The 23,263-nt window shown below is 46.2% G+C and overlaps 1 protein-coding gene across 4 annotated transcripts in view; it reads left to right on the top strand.

The window, feature by feature from the left end:
* Nucleotides 1-6,274: 6,274 nt before the first annotated feature.
* KAT2B (lysine acetyltransferase 2B) overlaps nt 6,275-23,263 on the top strand; it is a 98,259-nt gene continuing 81,270 nt past the window's right edge. For all 4 annotated transcript variants that reach the window (XM_045791665.2, XM_045791664.2, XM_045791666.2 and 1 more), the window contains exon 1: nt 6,275-6,700. In XM_045791665.2, coding sequence (XP_045647621.1) covers nt 6,398-6,700 — 303 coding nt within the window. In that variant the 5' untranslated portion in view covers nt 6,275-6,397. The remainder of the gene's footprint in view (nt 6,701-23,263) is intronic.

Below are 23,263 nucleotides of genomic sequence, written 5' to 3'. Positions count from 1 at the left end.
GGAATATGAACTTCCTGAAAGTGGGGGGGATACCTCTATTCAGATACAGGAAATTGTTACAGAAAATTTAGGTCATACCAAAGTTTGATTCTTCGAAAATTGGATTTTTTTTAAGTAGCCTCAGTGCCCAACGTAGGGCTCAAACTCACAACCCTGAGATCAAGAGTTGCGTGCTCCACTGACCGAGCTAGTCAGGTACCCCGAAAATTTGATTGTTTAAGATGATTTTCAAGTTATTCCAAAAGATAGATACATATTGCTCTAGAAAAGCAGTCAGCCACTTGCCTGAATTCAGAAGAAAAAAGTCTTCATTTCTTTTACTTGCTTGGTACCTTTATTGTAAATGGTAGGTAGGCTGATAAACATATGTGTTAGAATTTAAGACAGAAAACAGTGATAATGGGAGAAAACCTTCTCTTTTTACAAGGTCAGTCCTCAGCCAAACGCATTTAGGCCTATTCATATTAAATATGGAAAGTTGTTATTAAGAACGATTAAAAATTTAAAAAATTTTTTAAAAGAACTATTAAAAATAAAAATGAAAAGATGGCACTAATGGTATTTGGGGCATGGCTGAGACTCATTGTAGAAATGAGGATTTAACTGCATAAATGCTTGAAAACTAGGGAAAAATAATTTAAGTCTCCCAATCCTAGGGATCATTTTATAATTGTTTTTCAGGAAGGAAAATTTTCATTTTAGACATTATTAAAATAAATGTCCAGTAATTACAGCCACTTTTCCCAGGGGGACGTTGGCCCAAGGAGCTTCACACTAAGGCGTGGACCTCACGTGTCTTTATTTTACAGTCATCATCAAGCTGCTATCTCTAAAAACAGGTGGCTGTGCCGGAAAGGATGCCAGCCACTGGCCACTCGGCCAAACCTGCTCGGATACCACCTGATCCAGACTCAGCCCTTGGAGTCTGGGCCCTCTGTGGGGACAGTTTCAGTCTACCCATGGCTTCAGGCTTGTTGGTGCTTTACAGAAGCTGTGGGCTTGGTAGGAAAGAATATGGCAAAAAGGTGCTGGGGGTTGCAGGAACAATAGATGGTCATGAAACTTGCCTTTCTTAGATGAGAAGGCATGTCTGAGCAAGGGATCCTAGATGAACGGGGGCCAGCCATGCTGTCTAGGGGAGGACGTCAGGCAGTATAGCCGACGGGAAGGTCCTGAGGCAGGAAAGAGCTCCTGAGCTTGGCTGTCGTATACCACTCATGCCAGGGAGGGGGGGGCCTAGGAGAGGTTGGACTTGGCCAATCAGATGGTGGAGTTGAGCCTATATGTTATTTTTTAAAAGATTTTATTTATTTGTCAGAGAGAGAGAGAGATAACAAGCAGGGAGAGTGGCAGGCAGAGGGAGAAGGAGAAGCAGGCTTCCCACTGAGCAGGGAGTATGATGCAGGATTTGATCCCAGGACCCTGGTATCATGACCTGAGCCTAAGGCAGATGCTTAACCAGCTGAGCCACCCAGGTATCCCTGAGACGGTATTTTAAATGTTATGAGAAGCCATTAAAGGGTTTCAAGCAGGGAATTTGGGATCAGGTTTGTACTTAAAGTTTTAAAACTGTCCTTTGAAAAGGGGATTGTGATAGAACCAGGATAAAAGCAGAGAGACCAGTTAGGAACTTGGTATTAGTAGTCTGGGCAAGAGATGATAGCCATGGAGAGAAATATGAACAGAGGGAACATAGAATTTATAGGTAGAAATGACTACGAGTACTTCCTAAGAACTTTGAGTGAGGGGGCGCCTGGGTAGCACAGTCGTTAAAGCGTCTGCCTTCGGCTCAGGGCGTGATCCCGGTGTTCTGGGATCGAGTCCCACATCTGGCTCCTCCCCTGGGAGCCTGCTTCTTCCTCTCCCACTCCCCCTGCTTGTGTTCCCTCTCTCGCTGGCTGTCTCTCTGTCACATAAATAAATAAAATCTTTAAAAAAAAAAAAAGAACTTTGAGGAACTAGGGATATAAAAACGAGAAACATCAGTTTTATTTTTATTTATTTGATTTTAAGATTGTATATATTTATATATACAAGATTGCATATAGATTGTATATATATTTGATTGTATATATATTTGAGAGAGAGACACCGAGAGAGAGAGCACAAGCAGGGGAAGTGGCAGGCAGAGGGAGAGGGAGAAGCAGGCTCTCCACTGAGCAGAGAGCCCGATGTGGGGCTCAATCCCAGGACCCTGGGATCATGACCTGAGCTGAAGGCAGATGCTCAGCGGACTGGGCCACCCAGGTGTCCCAAGAAAAATCAGTTTCATTCTCAAGGATGCCTAGTGAAAGATAAATACGTTTTAGAGTTTGCTATGTATCTTTCTGAATGTTGCTCTTGCTTTTGCATTTTTGTATGTGCTTATTGAACATACACAAAACTGGGCTTACCTGTCAGTGTGCGTGTTTTTAATATAAATGGTATTATACTGTACAGGGTTCATTCAACAGCACTTCTTGGAGATCTATTTATGTTATTACATTTGTATAAAGGCCACTATTTGTAACAGTAACATAACATTCTATAGTATGAATATGCCAGAAGTAAACTCCGGTGATCAAACTGCCCCTACAATTCCTACTCTCCAAGCCCTTAACTTTCTAATTGTGGCTTCCTTACCTAATTGTGTTAACATCAATAAAGGGGTAAACTGAGGCACACTCAAATTACCAGAAATTGAATTTACTTGGGAATAGCAGAGGAATTGCCATTCAGGAAACACAGGCGCTAGCAAGCTACAGGTGAATCCATTGAGGGCTTGAGGGGGGGGGGGGGCTGTGTTTATGGGCAAGGAGGAAGTCCAGCCAGAGTCCGAGCAGTTAAGTTCATTGGCTTGAGGATGGGAAGAGATTCTTAGTGCATGTTCATTGGCCAAGAGGTAAGTCTTTGTCTTCCAAAAATCAGGCATTTACAGGAAATCATCCTCAGTTCTTAAGTTCTTTTCTTTTGAGGATGCATGTGTGAGAGTCTCCATTTCATATCCTCCAGTTCCATTTTATTTTATTTATTATTGTATTAAGTAAACTATCCCTAACGTCGGCCTCAAACTCACAACCTGGAGATCAAGAGTCGCATATTCTATCAATTGAGCCAGCCAGGCGCCCCCCTCTGGTTCCATTTTAGATTGAATGCCTTTCACAGTTGTAAATACTTTATAAACCAAAATTACCTTTTATTTTCCTGGTACTCACTCTGTAAAAGGGCTCTGCACACAGGAACTTACTAAATGCTCACAACAGCTTGATTATGAAGAGGCAGCAAGCCTCCTGAGCCTTTGCCCTTGAAATGTCCCTGCCTGGTGTTCATAACACACTTCGAATAGGCCTTGAAACTGTGGGCCTGCAGCCTAAGGCAGTGTGTCATCTGGGTGCGCTGAGCAGGGAAATAATGAAAAATAATGTTCAGTTGATGTCACAAGCCATTCACCGTTCAGACAGTGATGGTTTTCAGGGTGGACTGAAATGAACTTGTTTTCTTCTGCTTCAAAACATCCTGGAAATAGCCTGCCTCCTGAATTCTGAGGCTGGCTGCGGAGAGGAGAGGTGATGGGTGAGTTCATATTAAAGCTGGGGTTTTCCCCCATTTTATTATGGAAATTTTTAAACATACAGAAAAGTTGAAAGAATTGCACAGTGAACACTCCTACACTCTACCTAGATTCAATTATTAACATTTTACTGATTGCTTTATCACCTAATCTGTTCATCTGCCTATTTGCCCATTCACGGATACCCCAATTCATCTTTTTTTTAATTTTTAAAAATTTTTCATTTTTTATAAGATTTTTATTTATTTATTTGAGAGAGAGAGAGAGAAAGTGAGTGTGTAGGAACAGAGGTGGGGCGGGAGGGCGGGGATGGGCAGAAGGAGAGGAAAAAGCAGGCTCTCTGCTGAGTAGGGAGCCTGATACGGGGCGTGATCCCAGGACCCCCAGGATCATGACCTGAGCCCAAGGCAGACACTTAACAGACTGAGCCACCCAGGTGCCCCTAATTTTTTTTAGAGAGGGAAGGAGATGAGGGAGGGGCAGAGGGAGAGGGAGAGAGAGAATTTTTATTTTTTGAAGACTTACTTATTTTAGAGAGAGAGGGCATACAGGGGTGGGGCAGGGTGAGAGGGAGAGAATCCTCAAGCTGATTCCCCGCTGAGTGCACAGCCTGTTGCAGGGCTGGATCCCACCACTCTGAGATCATGACCTGAGCCCAAATCAAGAGTCGGCCACTTAACTGACTGAACCACCCAGGTGCCCCAATTTATGTTATTTTTTGATGCATCTCAAAGCAAGCTGCAGATACCATGACACTGCACCCCTAAACTTTCAGCAGGAGCACCATGAACTGGAGTTTAATATTATAACTTTTAAAAAATATTTCAGGGAAATTTATATCCAGTAAAATGCACAGATCTCAAGAGGACCATCCCATCAGTTTCAAACAGCTACACGTGGGGAACCCAAACCCCTATCAGTCTCTGCTACCATCATGATGTTAGACTTTGATCAGGGGATCACAGCCTTTAAGATTCCCATCTGGTGTGGTGAGAATGGTGAATAACCTGCAAAACCTCAGTAGAAGCAGGAGAGAGGAGTAGTGCTAAAAGGAAGCAGACCAATCACGCAGGAGACTGTCCTGATGGAACCTGACCAGAGTCTGCCATTTCCCCCCCCTTCAGACTGGACTCCAGTTGGGAGAGGTTATTTCCTTTTATGCTGTCTAAGGTCGCTGTTTAGATATGCTGTTTAGATTTACAAACTTTTTATTTTTCATTTTAACACAGCACTCTGCATTAAAAGTCAAACGAACACAGAGAATCTGGAAAAAAAAAGAGAAAATTAACTGGAAAAACGGGATGGCAAGGGGAATGTTTCCAGGGAAAAGCACATTCCTTAAGGCATCTCTGGCTGAGAGCTACATGGCACGCAAAGAATTTGATAATACGCACATTATGACCCATATTACACAAAAATTGTGACTCATATTATGAAAGCATGGAGCTTGTGAAGGGTCCTGAGAAATAGCGGTGGGCTTTTAAAACTGCCCGAGAAAGGCCGCCAAAGAGTGCACAACTTTCAAATGAAAAACTGGAATGTGCACTCCACCTTACTAAACGCCACCCTCCTCATTGTCATCAACAATGAAAACGACAGTTTTCAACAATAGTTGAAAACGCTGAGTCGAGGTTTTGTGTTGTCGTTGTTGGTTTTTTTTTAAGTGTGAAGCCAAAATCAACCCTCATCCTTTTGGATGTAAATTTTTTCATGGTTAATATGAATGCTAGCGATATCAATTTTGAAAACTGTGGAACATTAAATAAACGTAAATAGCAAGGTTATAATCCCACCATGCAGAGATAAGCCCTATTAACAAACTTTTTGTATTCAAACTTTTCCCACTGAGAAGAGTTTTCACTTTGATAGTGCTTTGAGACAACCGTTCTTTTTAACAACCAGTGCTTTTAAAACAAAAATTACAGGAAATATTGATTAACAGTCTTTTTTTCCTCCAGCAGATGGGATCCAGAAATTGCTGTAGCAAGAAAGCGTTCTTAATTTTAAAAAAAAGTTGCACAGAAAAGTATTTAAAAAGAGAAATAGAAAACATTACGCATCTATTTTGGTGAATTAGCAACAAAGAAAAGGATTAGCTTGGACGGGTTCTTTTCAAAAATATTTTTTTTTCCTCTGGCTCCCGCTAGGGTGGAGGAAGTTGTCTCTGTTCGGAGAGGGTGGAATAGAGTGGAAGAACAAATAACTGGGAGGCTCTGCCTCGTTCGGGAGAGCGGGGGTCGGCTGGGGGGGCTGAGGAGATGGAGGCGGCCAGCAGGTGCCTGGGCTCCAGCCCCCTACCCCCACCCTCACCCCCTCCCTCATCCTCACCCAGAGCTTGGCCTCGCCCCCTGGCGGGCGAGCGCTAGGTGCCGGGGCGCGGGGGTGGGGGGCACAAACCCCGCGGGCAGCGGGAAGGAGGCCGAGGGGGGCTGCCCGCGCCCGACACACACCGAGAGGTTGGCACCCACCGGCCCGCACCCCCAGTCCGCAGCCCCCAGGAACATGTCCGCGGCCGGGGCGCAGAGTAGAGCCCCGGAGAGGAGAACCGGGGGAGGGCGTGTGCAGTGGCGGCGGCGGCGGCAGCGGAGCCGCTAGTCCCCTCCCTCCTGGGGGAGCAGCTGCAGCCGCCGCCGCCACCATCAGCGCGCGGGCCGCGGCCGGAGCGAGCCCGGCGAGCGGCGCGCGCGGGGGAGGGCGGGGGCGGGGAGGGGGGTGGGCGAAGGGGGCGGGAGGGCGTGGGGGGAGGGTCTCGCTCTCCCGGCGACCAGAGCCCGAGAGGGAGACCCTGGCGGCGGCGGCGGCGGCAGCGCCTGACACTCGGCGCCTCCTGCCGTGCTCCGGGGCGGCATGTCCGAGGCTGGCGGGGCCGGGCCGGGCGGCGGCGGGGCAGGAGCCGGGGCAGGGGCCGGGCTCGGGGCGCTGCCCCCGCAGCCTTCCGCCCCGCCGCCCGCGCCGCCGCAGGGCTCCCCGTGCGCCGCCGCCGCCGGAGGTTCGGGCGCCTGCGGACCGGCGACGGCAGTGGCGGCGGCGGGCACGGCCGAAGGACCAGGAGGCGGCGGCTCGGCCCGGATCGCCGTGAAGAAGGCGCAACTGCGCTCGGCTCCGCGGGCCAAGAAACTGGAGAAACTCGGAGTGTACTCCGCCTGCAAGGTACTCGCTCGCCGCTTCCCGGCCGCCCAGGGGGGCTAGGGCCCTGCCCGCGTGACCCCCGCCCCCTCCCCCGCAGCCCCCTCCCCCGCCTCTCGCCTCCCGCCTGCGGCCGCTGCACCGCGGAAGTGCTGCTGTCGCCCGCGCCCAATTAGCTTCTTCTCGGTCAAGAGTCCTGTTGGGTTGGACGGAGGGGATCGCCGGGATGGGAGCCTTTCATTCTTCCCCTTGGAAGGAGTTCCCTCTGCGTCTGCGCTCCTGGGCTGTGCCCTGGGGCTTTGTTGCTCTGTAGGAGCTCGCCAGGGGCACCTTTCAGAGAGTGGAGCAGCGCTTAGTGGCGAGCGCCCCCGGGCCATGGAAACCTCTTTCGGGGGGAATCTGAGCGCCCTCTCTTCTCCCGTGCTCTCCCCGTGTCCCATTGGGAAGAGCTGAATGGAAGGAGTGAGAGTGAAATAGGCTTCAGGACTCCCGGTGCTTTGGGAGATCGAAGGGGCGGACCGCGCGGGGTGGGAACGTGGGCACAGCCCGAGGCGAGGGTCCGGGAGCTCCCGGCGCCCTAGGCTGAGGGCGGAGGCGCTGCTGTGCGCGGTGACAGCCCCGTCATTATTGTATTATTACTTGTTTAGTTAAAACGCCGTCCCAGCTGTTCGAGGTGTAAACAGGATTTGGCAAGGTGACAACCCAGCGCGGCGGGCACTACTGCTCAATTGAAGGACACGCTTTTCTTGCCATCCGCTTTCCATCCCAGCTCTCGGTCCCCCGTAGCCCCTCAGCTGCAGATCCAGATGTGGGCGCCGTGCTCCCAGGGTGGGAGGATTGCCCGAGGCCGCGGGGCAGGCTGGCCCTGCGCTGTCAGCAGCGGCTTTGTTTTGACAGGGTGACAGCTGAGGGGGGCGGGGACTTGGCCTTGTCAGCTCCTGCGGCCTGTGGCTGAGGCGGGGAAGAGACACTCACACACCTCCCATGTATATCTCCGGCCTGCTGCAAACAGGGTCAAGTTCCCAAATTCCAGATTCCCATAACCAAGCTGCAGGGGCCACTTCTGAATTTTGATGTAAAGATTATTAATCCTGCTGGAGCCTCTCTCCCCAGTGATGCTGTTTTTAGTATTTACTGGAGCTTCTCAACCGCAGTGGAATGTCTGTGCTTACCCTTTTCCCACACCATTCACATCCTCACGTATGTGTTGAATGCCTACCAAGTACCCTACATGGGTTTAATAAATACTTGCTGAACGAATGTGGGCTCTAGCTCTAGGGCTTTTCAAACTTTAAGGTGCATAGGAATCACCTGGGGAGCTGTTAAAATGCTAATTCTGAATCTGTAGGTCTGGGGTGGGGCTCAGATTCTGCATTTCTAACAAACTCTCAGATGGTGTGATGCTGGTCCAGTGACCACGCTCCAAGGAGCAAGTCCCTAATTCAGGCCTGGGCAATGTATTTCGAATTCAGCCAAGAAAGCAAACTGCTTTCCTCTGAGGGCAATATGTGGTTGGTATTTATGAAGGACTGCAAAAAAAAAGGGGGCGGTGGGAGTATACTTCTAAGAAAGGTGAAGGGCCAGGAGGTGGTTATAAAGGACATAAGTCTAATGGTAACAAGACCTGGAGTGTAGCAGACAGAAGGGAGAACTGTGCCCCGAATTGAAAACAAGCTCAGTTACTTGATGGACCTGACGTTCTGGAGCCAGAATGGATTCACGTAGGAGCTGTCAGCGTCTCTGTTCTGGCTTTTTACTGGGTTCCCATCATGAACACCTCTCTCCCAGCTGCCTGCTGTTGCCTTAATACCTGAAAACTTCCCTGAAGCTTTGGTCCCCAAACCATGAGCCTATGTTATGTGCCCTGCATTGATATTTTTGATCCTTTCAGATTTCTGAGTGAGATGTAGCCCGTTTTCTAATGCTTGTGACTTTGTGTGTTTCATGTTCACATTCACCATCAAACTTTTAGGAAGGGAAAACTTCTCATTAAAGGCCTCTCCTCCTCCTCCTGGGAGACTCTGGAAGTGTCTATTTTCATTTACTCATTCATTCACTAAATATTATAGGGGTCCCAACTAGGTGCCAGGCATTGTGCTAGATGCTGGGGCCGTGACACCCAGAATGTATTCTCCTAGAGCTCCTAGTGTATGTGTATGTGTGCACGCATGTGTATGTGTGTGGGGGGGGGCCTGGGGAGGTAGGCAGTGAACCATTTACAATGACGTGAAATAACACCTGCTTTCTTACGGTAGTGTTGGAATTCAGAGGAGGGCAGTTCTGGGCTGGAGCATGGGTGGGGTAGGAATGGCTTCCTGGAGGAAGTGTCAGTGGGTGCTAAGGACTCTTGGCAGCGCAGGGTGGGGTGACGTGAAGCTTCTTGAAGTGGAGAAACTGAAAGCACTTGTGAAAGCCTGGAGCTGGGCCAACAGGAGCTAACGCTGCATTGGCTGAGGCCACCAGGTTGGGGGGCAATGTGTGTGGCCAAGAAGGCATTGCGGAATCCAGGAATTTTAACCTGGGGAGTGACATTCTCTCAGATTTGCCTTTTTTTTTTTTTTTTAAACTGTGCTTGTTTGGGTGTGAGAGAGCATATCTGTAGTTCTTTCTCAGCTTGTCTTTATCCTTCACCTAAGAAAGCCCCAAAAGGACAGATTCCTCTATCTTTTGTCACTCATGGGCCCCTTGGCAAATTGGAGGGAGTAGAGAGGTGAGAGAATGAGGAGGGACCTGGAAAGACATGAGTAGTTTACGGGGCGGGGGGGGGGGGCTATTGAAAGAAAAACAGGTCCCAGACCTGATAAAAGATCTGGCCTTTAAACTTCACAAACGAAACAGGAGGAGGAGGGAGCTAGTTCACAGCCCGGGTGGTATGCCACACCCTGGAGAGAAGAAAAAAGAAACAAACAAACTTGTTTTGCAGGATCCAGGGTAGAGTTCTTTGAACTATGCTCTGGCAAAGGTTGCTTCAGGGAGTCACTTTGCTTCTGGGTGACACAGAGTAATCATTAAATAAAAATGTAGATCTGATCATCTTATACTTCTACTTGGGACCCTTAATTTCTCTTTGCTAGGGTCCACAAAGCCCTGCAGGGCCTGACCACTGCTGTGTCTGGCCCCTTTTCAGGGCTTTGTGTGCATGGGTCCCTTCTACCTCAGGGCCTTTGCACATACTGCTTACTGGGGTTGAAAGCTCTTCTTGACTAACTTTCAAATTAACTCCCAGGTCTTCCTGCACATCTCACATTCCTTGCATTTCCTTTACCTGCTTGGCCAGCCTTCCCAATTATAAATTGTTTGGAAACCCTTGTGCTTATTTTTCTTTCCTCGTGCTTTTATCACAACTTTTAATTGTGTGATTATTTGGTATGTGTCTCTGAATAGATTCTAAGTGATGTGGTTATTGACTGGGTGAGTGAACTGGAGAAGAGGAAACTGAGGAAATGATTAGCCGTTAAGGATAGCAGTAGTGAAATTTTAGCCCGACTGCTTCTTGACAGTTGGGTAGAGGAATCACATAGTACATTTCTAGGTTTCTCACAGGTGTCCGCAGGACTGGGTTTTTAGTGCTGTAAAAGAAACCTAAGTAAATGTATGAGTAGGCCAAATCTCCATCGCCTTGAATTTAAGTATAAGTTATCTACTAAAAAACCCCACTGACGCTTCCTAATGAAATAGGCCATTTATACATGAAAGGAAGCTGTAGGGCGTAGTGGCCAAGACATGTGCTTCTCTGTTCAGATTTCAGGATATCCAGCAGTGTGACCTTGGACAATGACTTTACCTCCATTTCCTTGTCTGTAAAGTAGAAATAATATTACTGTCTCGTTGCATAACAGGGAGGACTTAAACTGGGCTAATATGTACAATGCATCCAGCTGGGTGTCTGGCCCATGATAAATCCCTCCAGCAGCCCAGAGTGGGGAATACACTGTTAACGTGGAAGTCAGGAAAGAACATGGGATTTAGAGAATCTCCAATCTCAGCTCTGCCACTTGTGTGATCCTGGGCACAAGTCATTCAGTTTTTCTCTGAGCCTTGATTTCTTCCTCTGTAAAATGGAGACTATAACTTCAACCTTGAAGTTAAAAGAGAAAGGGTCCTCCAGAGTTTCTGGAACCTAAACGTGGTGGATTAGTGCTGGGGAAGTGGAACTGCTGCATTGTCTGTCAGAATCAGTGGCCGCAGAGCATTTATGGAGAACCCAGTTGCTTTGATTCTGGGCTCACTGCCATACTTGGAGAGTGACATGGGCTATAAAATTAGGCTTCATTTAAAAATAATGGTTTATAATCTAAAAGTAACACTGATTATAGAATATGCAAAGGACAGAGGCAGAGAAAAATTACCCTACCTGCCAGCCAGGAGCTGGTGAATGGGGCACTAGAGCACGTCTTAACATTGGGAGAGCCCCCAACACCTTTGCTTGTATTTGTCAGTCACTCCTCCCGGAGAGCAACTGTCAAAAGTCTAGAGCAGTGGCTCTTACCCAGGAACTGTTTTGGCCATGTCTGGAGGCGTTTTTGGTCCTTGTCAATGTGAGGGAGGAAGTGCTACCGGCAACTAGTGAGTGGAGGCCCAGGGTGTTACTGAGTATCCCAGTCTGCACAGGACAGACTGCACAACAGTTGTCTGGCCCCAAATGACAGTAGTGCTAGAGCTGAGAAACCCTGTTTTAAAGGAAAACGGTATTGACCCGTAATACCATGAATACATTTGCAGCATAGGAAAAATTAATGCTTTTATGGTTAATTTGCATAACACTTGAAACCTGAAAACTGTCACTTTGTGAATCATGGGGCATATCTCTAAACAGCTTTATTATGGTATAATTTATAGATGATAAAAGTCACCAGCTGTACGTGTGCAGTCAGATGCTTTTGAGTAAAGGTATACAGTTACGCGTCCATCACTACAGTTCAGTCTTACAACTCTTCCCTCTCCCTAGAAACTTTCCTCCTGCCCTGGGCACCTTTTTAAGGTGATACTTTGTATTAATTCACAGTTTGCAAACAGAAACCAAATTAAAAATATCTTTTTTGGAGACTCATCAGATATGTGGTAGTATTACAGCAAAGCACAAAACATGGAGGGGTGTAGATACGATGTTTTTAAAAGAGTGGTCTTCAGCCACCTAAATGTACAGTATACAGTTATTTCATGTGTGGTGACTTCTCTAAGAGGCGGTATCATGGAGCCAGGCACACACGCAGAGGAAAAATATTTCATTTGGCAGGCCCAATACAAAAAGCCCGAGAGAAAGATGACCAAATTTAATTGTTTCCTCATAAACTCTCAGGGAAGATGGAAATCCAAGCCTGCAAAGCCTTCCCATTGCAATTTGCAGTTTTATGTAACTGAGAAAGTAGTTTATAGGGCAAAAGAGAACAAAAATCTGCTGAGGAGTGTTTTGCTTTAGGAAACATGTGCTTGCAAATAGCATTTGGTGATGCAGCACTGGTGTGTTAGTTTTTGATTTTTTTTTTTTTTGGTTTATTTTGGTGTTTTTTTTTTTTTTTTTTTTTTTTTTAAAGCACTGAGCACATTTAGACTCGGTTACCTGTCCACACAGGCAGGATTGAGTTCTGTTTCTGTCAGGTACATCCACAGGTCTAACCTGCTGTAGGGAATATTGAGGGTAAGATACACCATTTCATGTGAGGTGCCTTGGAACGATCAGAACATCTGCTTCTCAGATGAAAGATTTGGCTACTCTGTGCAGTGCCAATGAAACTTGGATTTCCAAGGCTCAGCGGCTTCTGATTTAGTTCGTTCGTCTCTCCGGGAGAGGAAGGTAGTTATTTAGGAATGGTTGTCAACGGTTTCTTGCTCTTAATGGTTTCCTATTCCTAATCGGACTCAAACACAGAGCACCTGTGGCGGAACAGGAGGCGCGCTGACCGGGGGCTACTGAGCAAACCTGGAGAATCCGCCTCCCTCTCCCTCCAAGCTGGGTGCCTCTGGGCAGCCACTGAACAGCCGTGGGGGTCAGTTTCCTTACTGGTGAGGTGGGAGTCAAGGCACCACCTCATCGACTTACTGTGAAGATGGAGTAGGTTGGCATATGTGAAAGTTCTAGGAAGACAGGTATCCCACCGACGTCTGTTTTAGTTCATTTCTGGAAACTGTCCGTGGGTCTCAGCAGGTTTGTTGATAGTGTTTTGCCACCGTGTTATGCCTCGTGTCATTTGATTCTTCCACCTGGGGCAAGAGGAAGGTAAGAAGGTCATTTTACTAGCAGGGAACTGAGACCCGGAGAGGTTAAGCAACTTCCCGAACAGCAGTGGTTGCACAGGGAAGAGCTGGCCCCCGTAGTAGATTTTCTTTCCAGTGCATGATTTTGCATCCCCTTTCCACACTTTCACATGGGGTGGAGGGGGTGGTCTTCCCAGTGATACAGAGAGGGTTTCGTTTCAGGCGTTCGATGGCTCTCATTTGACGTTTATTGTTACTCCTCTTGTGGGGTATGTTCAAAGGCTTTTCTAGTTCCTTGAAACTGTGCAGGCCGTAAAGCAAACAAAATAAGCATTTTTTATTACTGGCCCAGGACAGACAGATGCATGCCCTTGGATTGTTTTAAAGCCGACAGTCAAGCATGGTCACTGTGCTGGCCCGTTCGAATTCCTTGTTGAAGGGAGATGAAAGTGATACGCACTCAGGCTGTGGAAGGTGCCAGATGTGTCAGAGAGGTAAGGAATTGACTGTCTTGGACGTTTAGAAGTCCCAGCACAGCTCCGCGGAAGACTGCACACACAGCAGTGTTTCAGCACAATTCAGAGGAAAGTCATTTTTTTCGTAATGTTATTATGCAGACAGTAAAGTGCTCGTATCATAAGCATAGAGCTTGGTGAATTATTACATGGGCACGCAGCCATGCAGCTGCCACTCAGATAAAGCTGTCGAGCATTTCCAGCACCCCTGAAGGCCCCCTTGTGCCTCCTCCCCACCTCTGGTAACCCTTATTCTTTTCTTACTAGAGATTACTTTTGCTTTTCTTTAACTTGACATAAATGGAATCATGTGGCCTGAGTTCTTTTGCATCTGGCTTTTGTCATTCACGTGATGTCTTTGACGTGCATCCATTTTGCTGCATACAGTAGTTTGTAAAGATACGTGCTCTTAAACTAAAAGCGAGTTTAAAAATTGTCAGCCATTTTCAGGATGGGAGCCGTTGGATGTGGACAACTTCATAAAATGAATTTTAATTAAATCTTTGAAAGGAAAGATGGGAATTGGATATTTCAGAATTTAGCATATGTGAAAGTTCTTGCAATAGGGAAGAACCCATGAGGGCAGGAATGGGGACAAGAAACCAAGGAGGGCTGTAGATAAGTATTGGGATGGAGAGGGGGGCAGAACGCTAGGGAGGTGGGTGCTGGGGGCCTGTGATGTCACAGCTGGCGGAATGCCCAGCCTGCACAGTTGCTTCACTTCTGGAATCTCTTGGTGAGTCCTTACTGGTAACTATCCATGTGAAGCCCTGCTGTCCCACACCCGTGGTTCTGGAAGATGTCTAGAATTATATGTTGTATCCTGTCAGCCATGCCGAACCATACATGTTGGGAGCTGTGGCAGGGTTTCAAGAAGGCTGGCTACAGCCCAGCATCTGAAGCTCCGGTAGGTCCTGACACCTCTTTGTTGTGTGGTTGGCCTAGGGGATGGAGATGCAGGAAAGATATCGTAGTCTCCTCATCACCCTCCCACCCACCCCCAGTCCCCAAAGGTGTGAGGCCACCTCTTTCCAGGAGTGGCAGTGAGGAACACAGATTTACCCTATTACTCGAAACACAGTTTTGGTAGAACAACTCATCCTTGAAAACTCCTGTGAAATATGTAAGCTTATTATTTAATGGAGTCGTATGGACTGTGCACTTATGAAGTCATCTGTTCTGTAATTGATGTATTTAACACAACAGGATTTTTGTCTTTTTTACTTGTGTGCACATGTACACAGGGGTGTTACCTTAAACCTATTACCATTTATCTCTTCTACATTTATTTCCATGGGCTGCTTTGAATTTCTGCTTAGGTAGCTCCTGTCTAAATTCCTTATGACAATTCATTACCCTTCATCACAATTGAAATAGAATTAATTCTATATTTTTGAAGATTTATTATTTTAGAGATAGAGTGAGAGAGAGTGCACACACAAGGGAGAGGGGCAGAGGGAGAGGGGGAATCTCAGACTCCCCGCTGAGCAGGAAGCCTGACACTCAGATGTGGGGCTCAGTCCCAGGACCCTGAGATCATGACCTGAGCCGAAACCAAGAGTCCAGACGCTTAACTGACTGAGCCACTCAGGTGCCCCTTGAATCTGTATAATATTGAATTGCTTTCATCTCTGGCATTTAATTATACATGCTGATACCCTGCATTGCACACTCTTCTTCTCCAAGTTTTGGTGTGGCTTATTGTCAAGCCTCATTCTGGTCTGTTCTGAAATGCCAGCTTTTAGAGAAGCCTTCCTGACCACCCCCTATCAAAAATATAATCACTCTATAAGGTTACCTGTTTTGTTTTCTCTTACTGCATTTTTCAACACTTGTCATATTGTTTCCTTTGGGACAGAAGCTCCTCGAAGCAGGGACTTCGGCTCACCTCGTATCCCAGGTCTGCTGACTGTGCCTTGCACATAGTAGGTGCTTGATACATATTTGTTGAATAAATGCGTAATTTCATATTCACAGGCTTTGTGAGATTGGAAGAAAGGAACTGTGTTGTAAAGACAAGGTAACTGAGGCTCGGGTTTAGTAACGCGCCCAAAGCCACATGGTCCCAGGAGCAGGGCAGCCCCCAGCTGTAGCGGGAATAGCGTCTTCTGACTCTAGCTAAGCGTGGTTCCCAGTGAGCGTACAGCAGACCTGCTGACCTTCAGGACGGGTCGGTTGGCCTGGATTTCTACAAAAGAGAGCAAGAAAAGTCACACCCACTTTTAATCCTTCTCTGAGTGAGTGACGTGAACGTCTCTGATCATCGTTTCCTCTTGTGCAAATTGGAAGTAAATTCTCACACGGGAGTTGTGTTGTGAGACCAGCAGAGTAAAAACGAATGAAGTGAGGGGCTCCTGGGTGGCTCAGTCAGTTAAACGTCTGCTTTCGGCTCAAGTCATGATCCTGTCCTCCTGCATTGGGCTCCCTGCTCAGCAGGGGGTCTGCTTCTCCCTCTCCTCCTCTCCTGTTCGTGCTTACACACTCTCTCTCTCTCACTCTTGCTCTCTCTTTCAAATAAACAAATCTTTAAAAAAACAAACAAACAAACAAACCAACCTATGAAGTGAGAAAAAGGCCCTATCATATATTCTAAAAGTCTATATGGTGTTAGTGAACTAGAAAAAATATCACCTACAAAGACATATTTTCTAACTACCATTTATATTTTTTTGTTGCTTTGCTGCCCACTGAAACTCAAGGTTACCATGGGTTTTCTTTAATATGTTCTTCTGTTTGTACCCAGAAGCCCAGACACAGGGCTTATTATTTTTTTTAATCAGGAGATGAATGCATGTATTTCGCAAAAAAGTGTGAATAATGTCTCGAAGGATCCATTTTGGAATGATACACCACCTAACCTTAGGAGGAGGCTTTGAGCAATCTCTTCAGTGACCTCAGGGCAGGACATGTGGGGATGCTTCCCTTAGTTCTGCCCCCTCCTAGAAAGCCCCCATCATTGCATGCTCTTGGCCTGTGCAGCCTTCTACAAGGCTTCTGTGGTATGCAGGAGATTCCAGAAGTACAGGATGAGACCCGAGTAGTATCATAGTGACTGATGGTGGCAGCTCTAATTTGCATTAGCTCTAACAAGCTGGTGTTGAAACTGGATGGCAGAATGCCAAGGAAGCCAAGGTCAGCATTACTTTGAAATAGCAGAGTGAGTCATGTAACCCAGGATTTGCACATACCCACAGGACTACCTGACTCACCCCACCTCCAGGGGAACACATCCATGAGTACTGGTTAGGTGCCCGTGCCCAGGCTCTGTCCTGGTGGGTGGTGAGTGACAAAAGGAAGTAAAAGCCACAAGGAGCCCCTCATCTTACTGGGGAGACAGGTATAGAGGGAAGGAAAAATTCAAGTGAATAATCAAGCCTGAAGTCAGCGCAGGGAGAAACCATTATCAGCTGGGGTCAGGTAGAAGTGTAGGAGAGAAGCTCAGCCTAGGTGGAGCAAACAGTATGGAACAGCAGAGAAGCAAAAGTGAAGGGGGCAAGACAGCAGAGTGGTTTGGAATGTGGGCCGAAGGAACAGACTGCCTGGGTTTGAATACTGATGTGCTGCTTTCTCGCTGTGTGACCACGGGGAGATTACTTACCCTCTACAGGCCTCAGATTTCATAGCTGTAAAATAGAGAGTGTGATATTGTCAACTTTACCCATTCATTCAACAAACTGTTATAGCATGTGCCAGGCATTGATTTAGATGCTGGGGACACAGTGACAGATGGGTTTTTACTCTCGCAGAGCTTGCTTCTGGTAGCAGAAGCAGACAGTAAACAAGAAAATAACAGAAAGTGGTAAGTGCCACATGCCACGCAGAGAATGAAAACAGAGAAGTAAATGAGAGTGCCTGGGGAGTCCTTTCCATACGTGCCCAGAAAGGTCTCTCTGTCTATGGGACACGGTCTGGGGCCTGAATGAAAGCAAGAAGCCAGCCACTGGGGGGTAGGGAGGGAGGGAGGGAGGGTGTGTGTGTGTGTGTGTGTGTGTGTGTAAGACTCTGGGGGCAGAAATGGCTTGGCATGCTCAAGGGTGGCCAGGTAACCCTTGTGGCTAGATGAGGGGGCAAGGGGACAAGTGTAGGAGATGAAGTGAGAGGTAGTTGGGGCCTGATGGCTGAGTATGTGTAATTTTCACACAATGAAATGATTTGATTTCCAGTTCTGATCATTTTCAACAAATGCATATCAAGACCCAGAACATTTTAACCCCCCTAGAAAGTTCCCTTCTGCTTCTAGCCATTCAGATGCCTCACCCTCAGAAGTAACGGCTGATCTACTTTGTATCACAATATATTAATTTTGATACGCTAGAATTTCATATCAGTTTTGCCACCCAGTACATACTGTCCTGCTTTCACTCAGTATGGTTTGTTTGAGATTCATCCATGTTGCATGCATCAGTGGTTAATTTCTTTTTATTGCTGAGAGGTATTCCACTGTATGGATGTACCAGTTTGTTCATCCGTTCACCTGCCGTTGGGCATCTGGGCTGTTTCAGATGGATTCAGAAAAGATTTGTGTTTTAAAGCATCCCCTTTGGCTGCTTTGAGAAGAGTAAAGTGTGCAAGAGAAAGAGAAGAGAGAGTCAGTTGAAGTTACTGCAGTGTGGGTAGAGAGCGAGCGGGTGGTGGCTTGCACGAGGGTGATGGCTGTGGAGGGCGTGAGAATAGCCAGTTTGGGGCAATAGTAGGAGTGTGGAGGCAACAGGACTAGATTTGTTGTGGGGGTGGCAGTGAGCAAAAGACAGAAATGAACGAAATGTCTAGGATTTTGGCTTGAGCAATGGAAGGGGTGGTAGCTCCATTTCCAAAGTTGGGCAGGAGCACGAGAGAGGCAGCTTTGGAGAGGATGAGAATCCAGAGTCCTTTTTCCGGATGTGTTAAATTAGGGGTGTCTTTTAGTAGCCAAGTATTGTTTTGATAATAAAATGAGATAATCCATTAGCAGTTTGGGTTGGTATCTGGAATATTCTAAGTGCTCAAAAAATGGTAGCTACTATTACAGTTAAAAGCAGAGCTAAATAATAGCTACTAATCTTAATAAAGAGACCAACCAAATTGAAGAAAAAGGAAAAACAAGTACACAGAAATCATGGGGAAAAAGGAACCTCTCTCTGGGTAAAGAAGAAACCAGTTGATAGAAAGTCTTGAATTTCAGGTAGAAAATTCTGGACTGAATTCATTTAATAATAGCGAGTCTTTGCACTTTAAGAAGGAGGAGACCTGAGATATTTTAGAGTGCCAGCAAAAAGTTCTAGGTTTTGGTTTTGGCTCCCTGCTCCTTTGCCAGCTGGGGTAACTCAGGCAAGCCACGCCCCTTCTCTAGGCATTGAATTACTTGTCCTGTGGGGTTACTGGGAGGGGAAAATAAGATGATGTCGGCTAAAATAGCTTTGGAAAGTATCAGACAGGAATGCTGGTCGTTGTTAGATGGCATTTTAGAGTAGATTGATGGGTCCGGTGCGTGTTAGATGGAGCGCGAGTGGGAATGTATTGAAAGTGAGAAGAAAGCTGTTTCTTCAAATCAGCTATTAAAGAGCTGACCCAGGGTCTGGCCAGTTGAGAATAGAGAAGGTGTAAATCTGGGAGAGGCTTGGAAAGAGGAATCGGGTGGTCGTGGGTGAGGGCATTGAATGCAGTTGTACACTGAGCCTCAGGATCTGGGAGAAAGGCAGATTCCACTGAAGGGAATCGGCTAGTTGGAAAGGGGTGTTGGGGTTGAGGGCGAGCCTACGGTAAAGCATCCTGCGCAAAGATGCTAGGTGTGGGCAGTTGGGAATGCAGGCTGGAAGTTCTGCTTTGCAGGTTGGGCTGGTTATGTGGATTTGAGCGAGGCATCCGCCCGGATGATGGTGGATACCATGAGAATGTGAGCTGTCCAAGGAAGCAACATGTCTGGTGCGGTGTATTTTGCTCATCCCAGCCGACTTGGTGTCAGAACAACAGGCTAAAGAGTGAAAAACTCTGTCTGTCTGCTGGTTGTCTGGCCTGCTCAATGTCAGCCAAACAATTTGACAAGTCTTTCCACTGTTGAAGACTGAGCTGTCTGTGTTGGCAAGTTCACTGATAAAGTCTGAGATTAGTTCTGTGTGTTATCAGAGGAGATTCGGGGATTGTCTGGGATTTAGGGTTCTGGGCCACCAGTTCCTTGGCCTTGGTGTCATTCAGGTTACCTCTTGAGGCCCTTCCAGGGGTGATGCGTGTTTGGGTTGGTCCTGGAGACGTGACTCAGATGTGATGGCAGGGTCTGGCCCATGCCTAGGCCATTTGGTAGCACTGGAGTCGTTCAGCACCTTTTTAGATAATGCCTAAGGGTTGGGCCTTTGATTCAGTCAGACCTGACTATTTAGCATAAAGAGGGCAGTTCCTGATGGAGCTCCAGCCCAAGCCTAGGATTTCTTCCAGACGGCGAGGTCAGGAGGTTTTCTGTTGATTTGATGTTGGAGTCATCTCGGAGAGCTTGGAAGAGGAGCGTTTGAATAGGGTGTTTATACCTGGGTCATTTCCTCATGGCATATTTTCCATTCTCCTTCTGTATCCTTGACCACTCTGCAGTGTTTGCTTTGGGTCCTTGTGACTTTCCAGACTAAAATGGCACTGTTCATTAAGGTCTTCAGAGATGTTTCTGCCTGAATTAGCACACTGGTTATCTTTTCTCCCCTTCCACTTCTGTTTTTACTTTCAATTCCAGGCAAATTTGTCTCCTGAGGGAAGCCTCCCACTCCCACTCCCACCTTCTCCTTTTCACTTGTGCCAAAAGTACCCAGATTTTTGGGGCACCTGGCTGGCTCTGTTGGTAGAGCATGCAACTCTTGATCTTGGGGTGGTGAGTTCGAGCCCCATTTTGGGTATAGAGATTACTTAAAAATAAAATCTTAAAAAAAAAGTACCTAGATTTTTAAAAATCCCAGTTTCAAGTCCTAGCTTCGTGGTGTCTGCTGGCTTTCCGTGTACAACTGTGTGAACTGGAAGGATTGTCACAGTGGAGAAAGAGTTTACGTCCCAGAAAGGATTAGCTAGCCATTTATATTTAAACCGAATATGGAAGACGAAGTTCATCCTGGGAAAAGAGGAAGGTGTTAACACATCCATCAGACCACTTTCTCCTTTCAGGTCTTTGCTACTCCAAGTTTGGTCTTCACCTGGGGACTGTTTAGGAAAGCAGCATCTTGGGCTCCACCCTAGATTTACTGAATCTTAATCTGCATTTTAAGAAGATTTCCTAGGTGATTCAGGAGCAGATTAAAGTTTGAGAAGCACTGCTTCAAATCGCAAGAGCTCACAAGAGCATTATTCAAATTGCTTCCAAAGCAGTTCACTTCCAAATTTATTGGGATCACAACTCCTTACAGGGACTGTTGTTGTTTTCAAATAGGATTAAAAGAGTTTTTTGTGTTTGTTTTGTTTTGTTTTTCAGAGTAACACATGCACACCATTAGGAGGAAAATTCAGGCAGCTGACTACCTGATTTCAGGCAAATGAAAGATTAGCCCTCTCCCCTGTCCTCCTGCATACCAGCTTTCACTCCCTTTCTCGCATCTCCGGGACAGTGACTGTTACCCCTCCCCCACCCTCCAGACCTGCACGCTACAGTTTATACTACAATCCAAGGAGGGGAATTAGATTCACTGCACAGAATTCCATTTAGATTCCAGTTAGGTTCGAATGAAGCTGTTGAATATGTCAGAAAGTTGGATGTCAGCAAGTCCGGAGTGTTGAATGAGGGAGCCCAAGTGAATGCGGCTTTATTATTAGCAAGTTTTAATTGTTTCAAAGGCTCCATTCATTTTAAAAACAGGGCAGCCTACTTAATGACTTATTCCCATCATTTCTCTTTTGCCAAGACAAATTCGACAGTGCAGGTGTGGCCACCTAGACACTAACAGAGGGGAACTGAGATGGAGACCTCCCCATTTTTCTGGCCTCCCCCCGCCCAAATGTAGCTTATTAAGCTTCTTTATGAGGAGAAAATATACCTCACTTTTGGGACGCATTTGCAGAAGACCTGTATTTGAAGGGATAATTAATTATTAGCTGTTCTTGCATTTAAATTTTTTAATTTTTATATTTTTAAAGACTTATTTATTTTAGGAGGGAAGGGCTGAGGAAGAGGGAGAACTAGGTTGACTCCATGCTGAACTTGGAGCCCGACTTGGGGCTCGATCCCATGACCCAGGGCTCGATCCTATGACCCTGAGATCATGACCCAAGCCGGACTTGACCCAAAACCAGGAGTCACTTAACTGACTGTGCCACCCAGGTGCCCCAGTTCTTGCCTTTTTAAAAAAACTTCAGTGAGATATAATTGGATGTCTGTGGTTTTAAGTTTACAGTTCAGTGACTTTTAGGAAATTGAGTTTTAGATGTCCATCTCCCCCAAAAAATCCTTGTGTCCATTTGTAGTCAAACCTGTTTGCACACCAGCCTCAGACTAATCAATCTAGTTTCTGTGTCTATAAATTTGCCTTTTCTGGAATTGCTGTAAATGGAATTATACAGTATGGGACCGGCTTCTTAGCACAATGTTTTTGAGGCTCATTCATACAGCGTATATATCAGCATCTCATTCTTTTTTATTTTTTTTTATTTTTATTTTTTTTTAAAGATTTTATTTATTTATTTGACAGAGATAGAGACAGCCAGCGAGAGAGGGAACACAAGCAGGGGGAGCGGGAGAGGAAGAAGCAGGCTCCTAGCGGAAGAGCCCGATGTGGGGCTCGATCCCGTAATGCCGGGATCACGCCCTGAGCCGAAGGCAGACACTTAACCGCTGTGCCACCCAGGCGCCCCCTCATTCTTTTTTAATGCCAAATAATATTCCCCTGTGTGAATATGCCATATTTTGTTTTATGTATTCACCAGCTGATGGACGTTTGGATGCTTTCCACCTTTTGCCCAACTGGTATGAATAATGAGGAGTGGACATCTGTGTTCAAATCTTTGTGTGGACGTGTTTCATTTTTCTGGGGCAGATACTTTGGAATGGGTTTGCGGGGTCATGTAAATTTATGTTTAACTTTTACAAACATTTATTTTTTTAAGTTGTGGTAAAATATGCATCACATAAAATTTACCATCTTAACCATTTTGAAGTGTATCATTCGTTAGCATTAAGAAACTCACACTGTTGGGGCCCCTGGGTGGCTCAGTCAGTTGAGCTTCCGACTTTGGCTCAGGTCATGATCTCAGAGTCCTGGGATAGTAGGACTCTGCGCTCAGTGGGGAGTCTGCTTGTCCTTCTGCCCCTCTCCCCACTTGTGCTCTCTCTCTCTCTCAAATAAATAAAATCTTTAAAAAAAAAAGAAAAAAGAAAAGAAGCTCATATTGTTGTGCAATCATCACTAACTACCAGTATCTGTGAACTCATATCATCTTCCCAAACTGAAACTTTATACCCATTAAACAGTAATTCTCATTCCTCCTTCCCCTCAGTTCCTGGCAGCTAGCATAATCCTGCTGACTTTCGGTGATCTGTCTACTCTAGGTATCTCATACATGTGGAGCCATACAGTATTTGTCCTTTTGTGACTGGCTTATTTTACCTCACATGCTGCCCTCAAGGTTCATCCATGTTGAAACATGTGTCAGAATTTCTGTTCTTTTTTAAAGCTGAATACTATTCCCTTGCATTCATATACTTCAGTTTGTTGATCCATTCTCTTGTCAGTGGACACTTGGGTTACTTCTGCCTTTTGGTTATTATAAATAATGTGTTTGTGAATTTGGGTGTGAAGTTAAATTTTTAAGTTCCTACTTTCAATTCTTTGGGGTATATACTCAGAAGTGGAATTGCTAGATCATACAGTAATTCTATTTTTAATATTTTGAGGAACCGTCATACCATTTTTTATAGTGCCTGGCCAAATTTCCTTGT

This window comes from Ursus americanus, chromosome 20 (genome assembly GCF_024610735.1).
Source record: "Ursus americanus isolate L20-20 chromosome 20, mUrsAme1.1.p, whole genome shotgun sequence".
Classification (NCBI taxonomy): domain Eukaryota; kingdom Metazoa; phylum Chordata; class Mammalia; order Carnivora; family Ursidae; genus Ursus; species Ursus americanus.
This window is presented reverse-complemented; position numbering and strand designations above follow the sequence as displayed.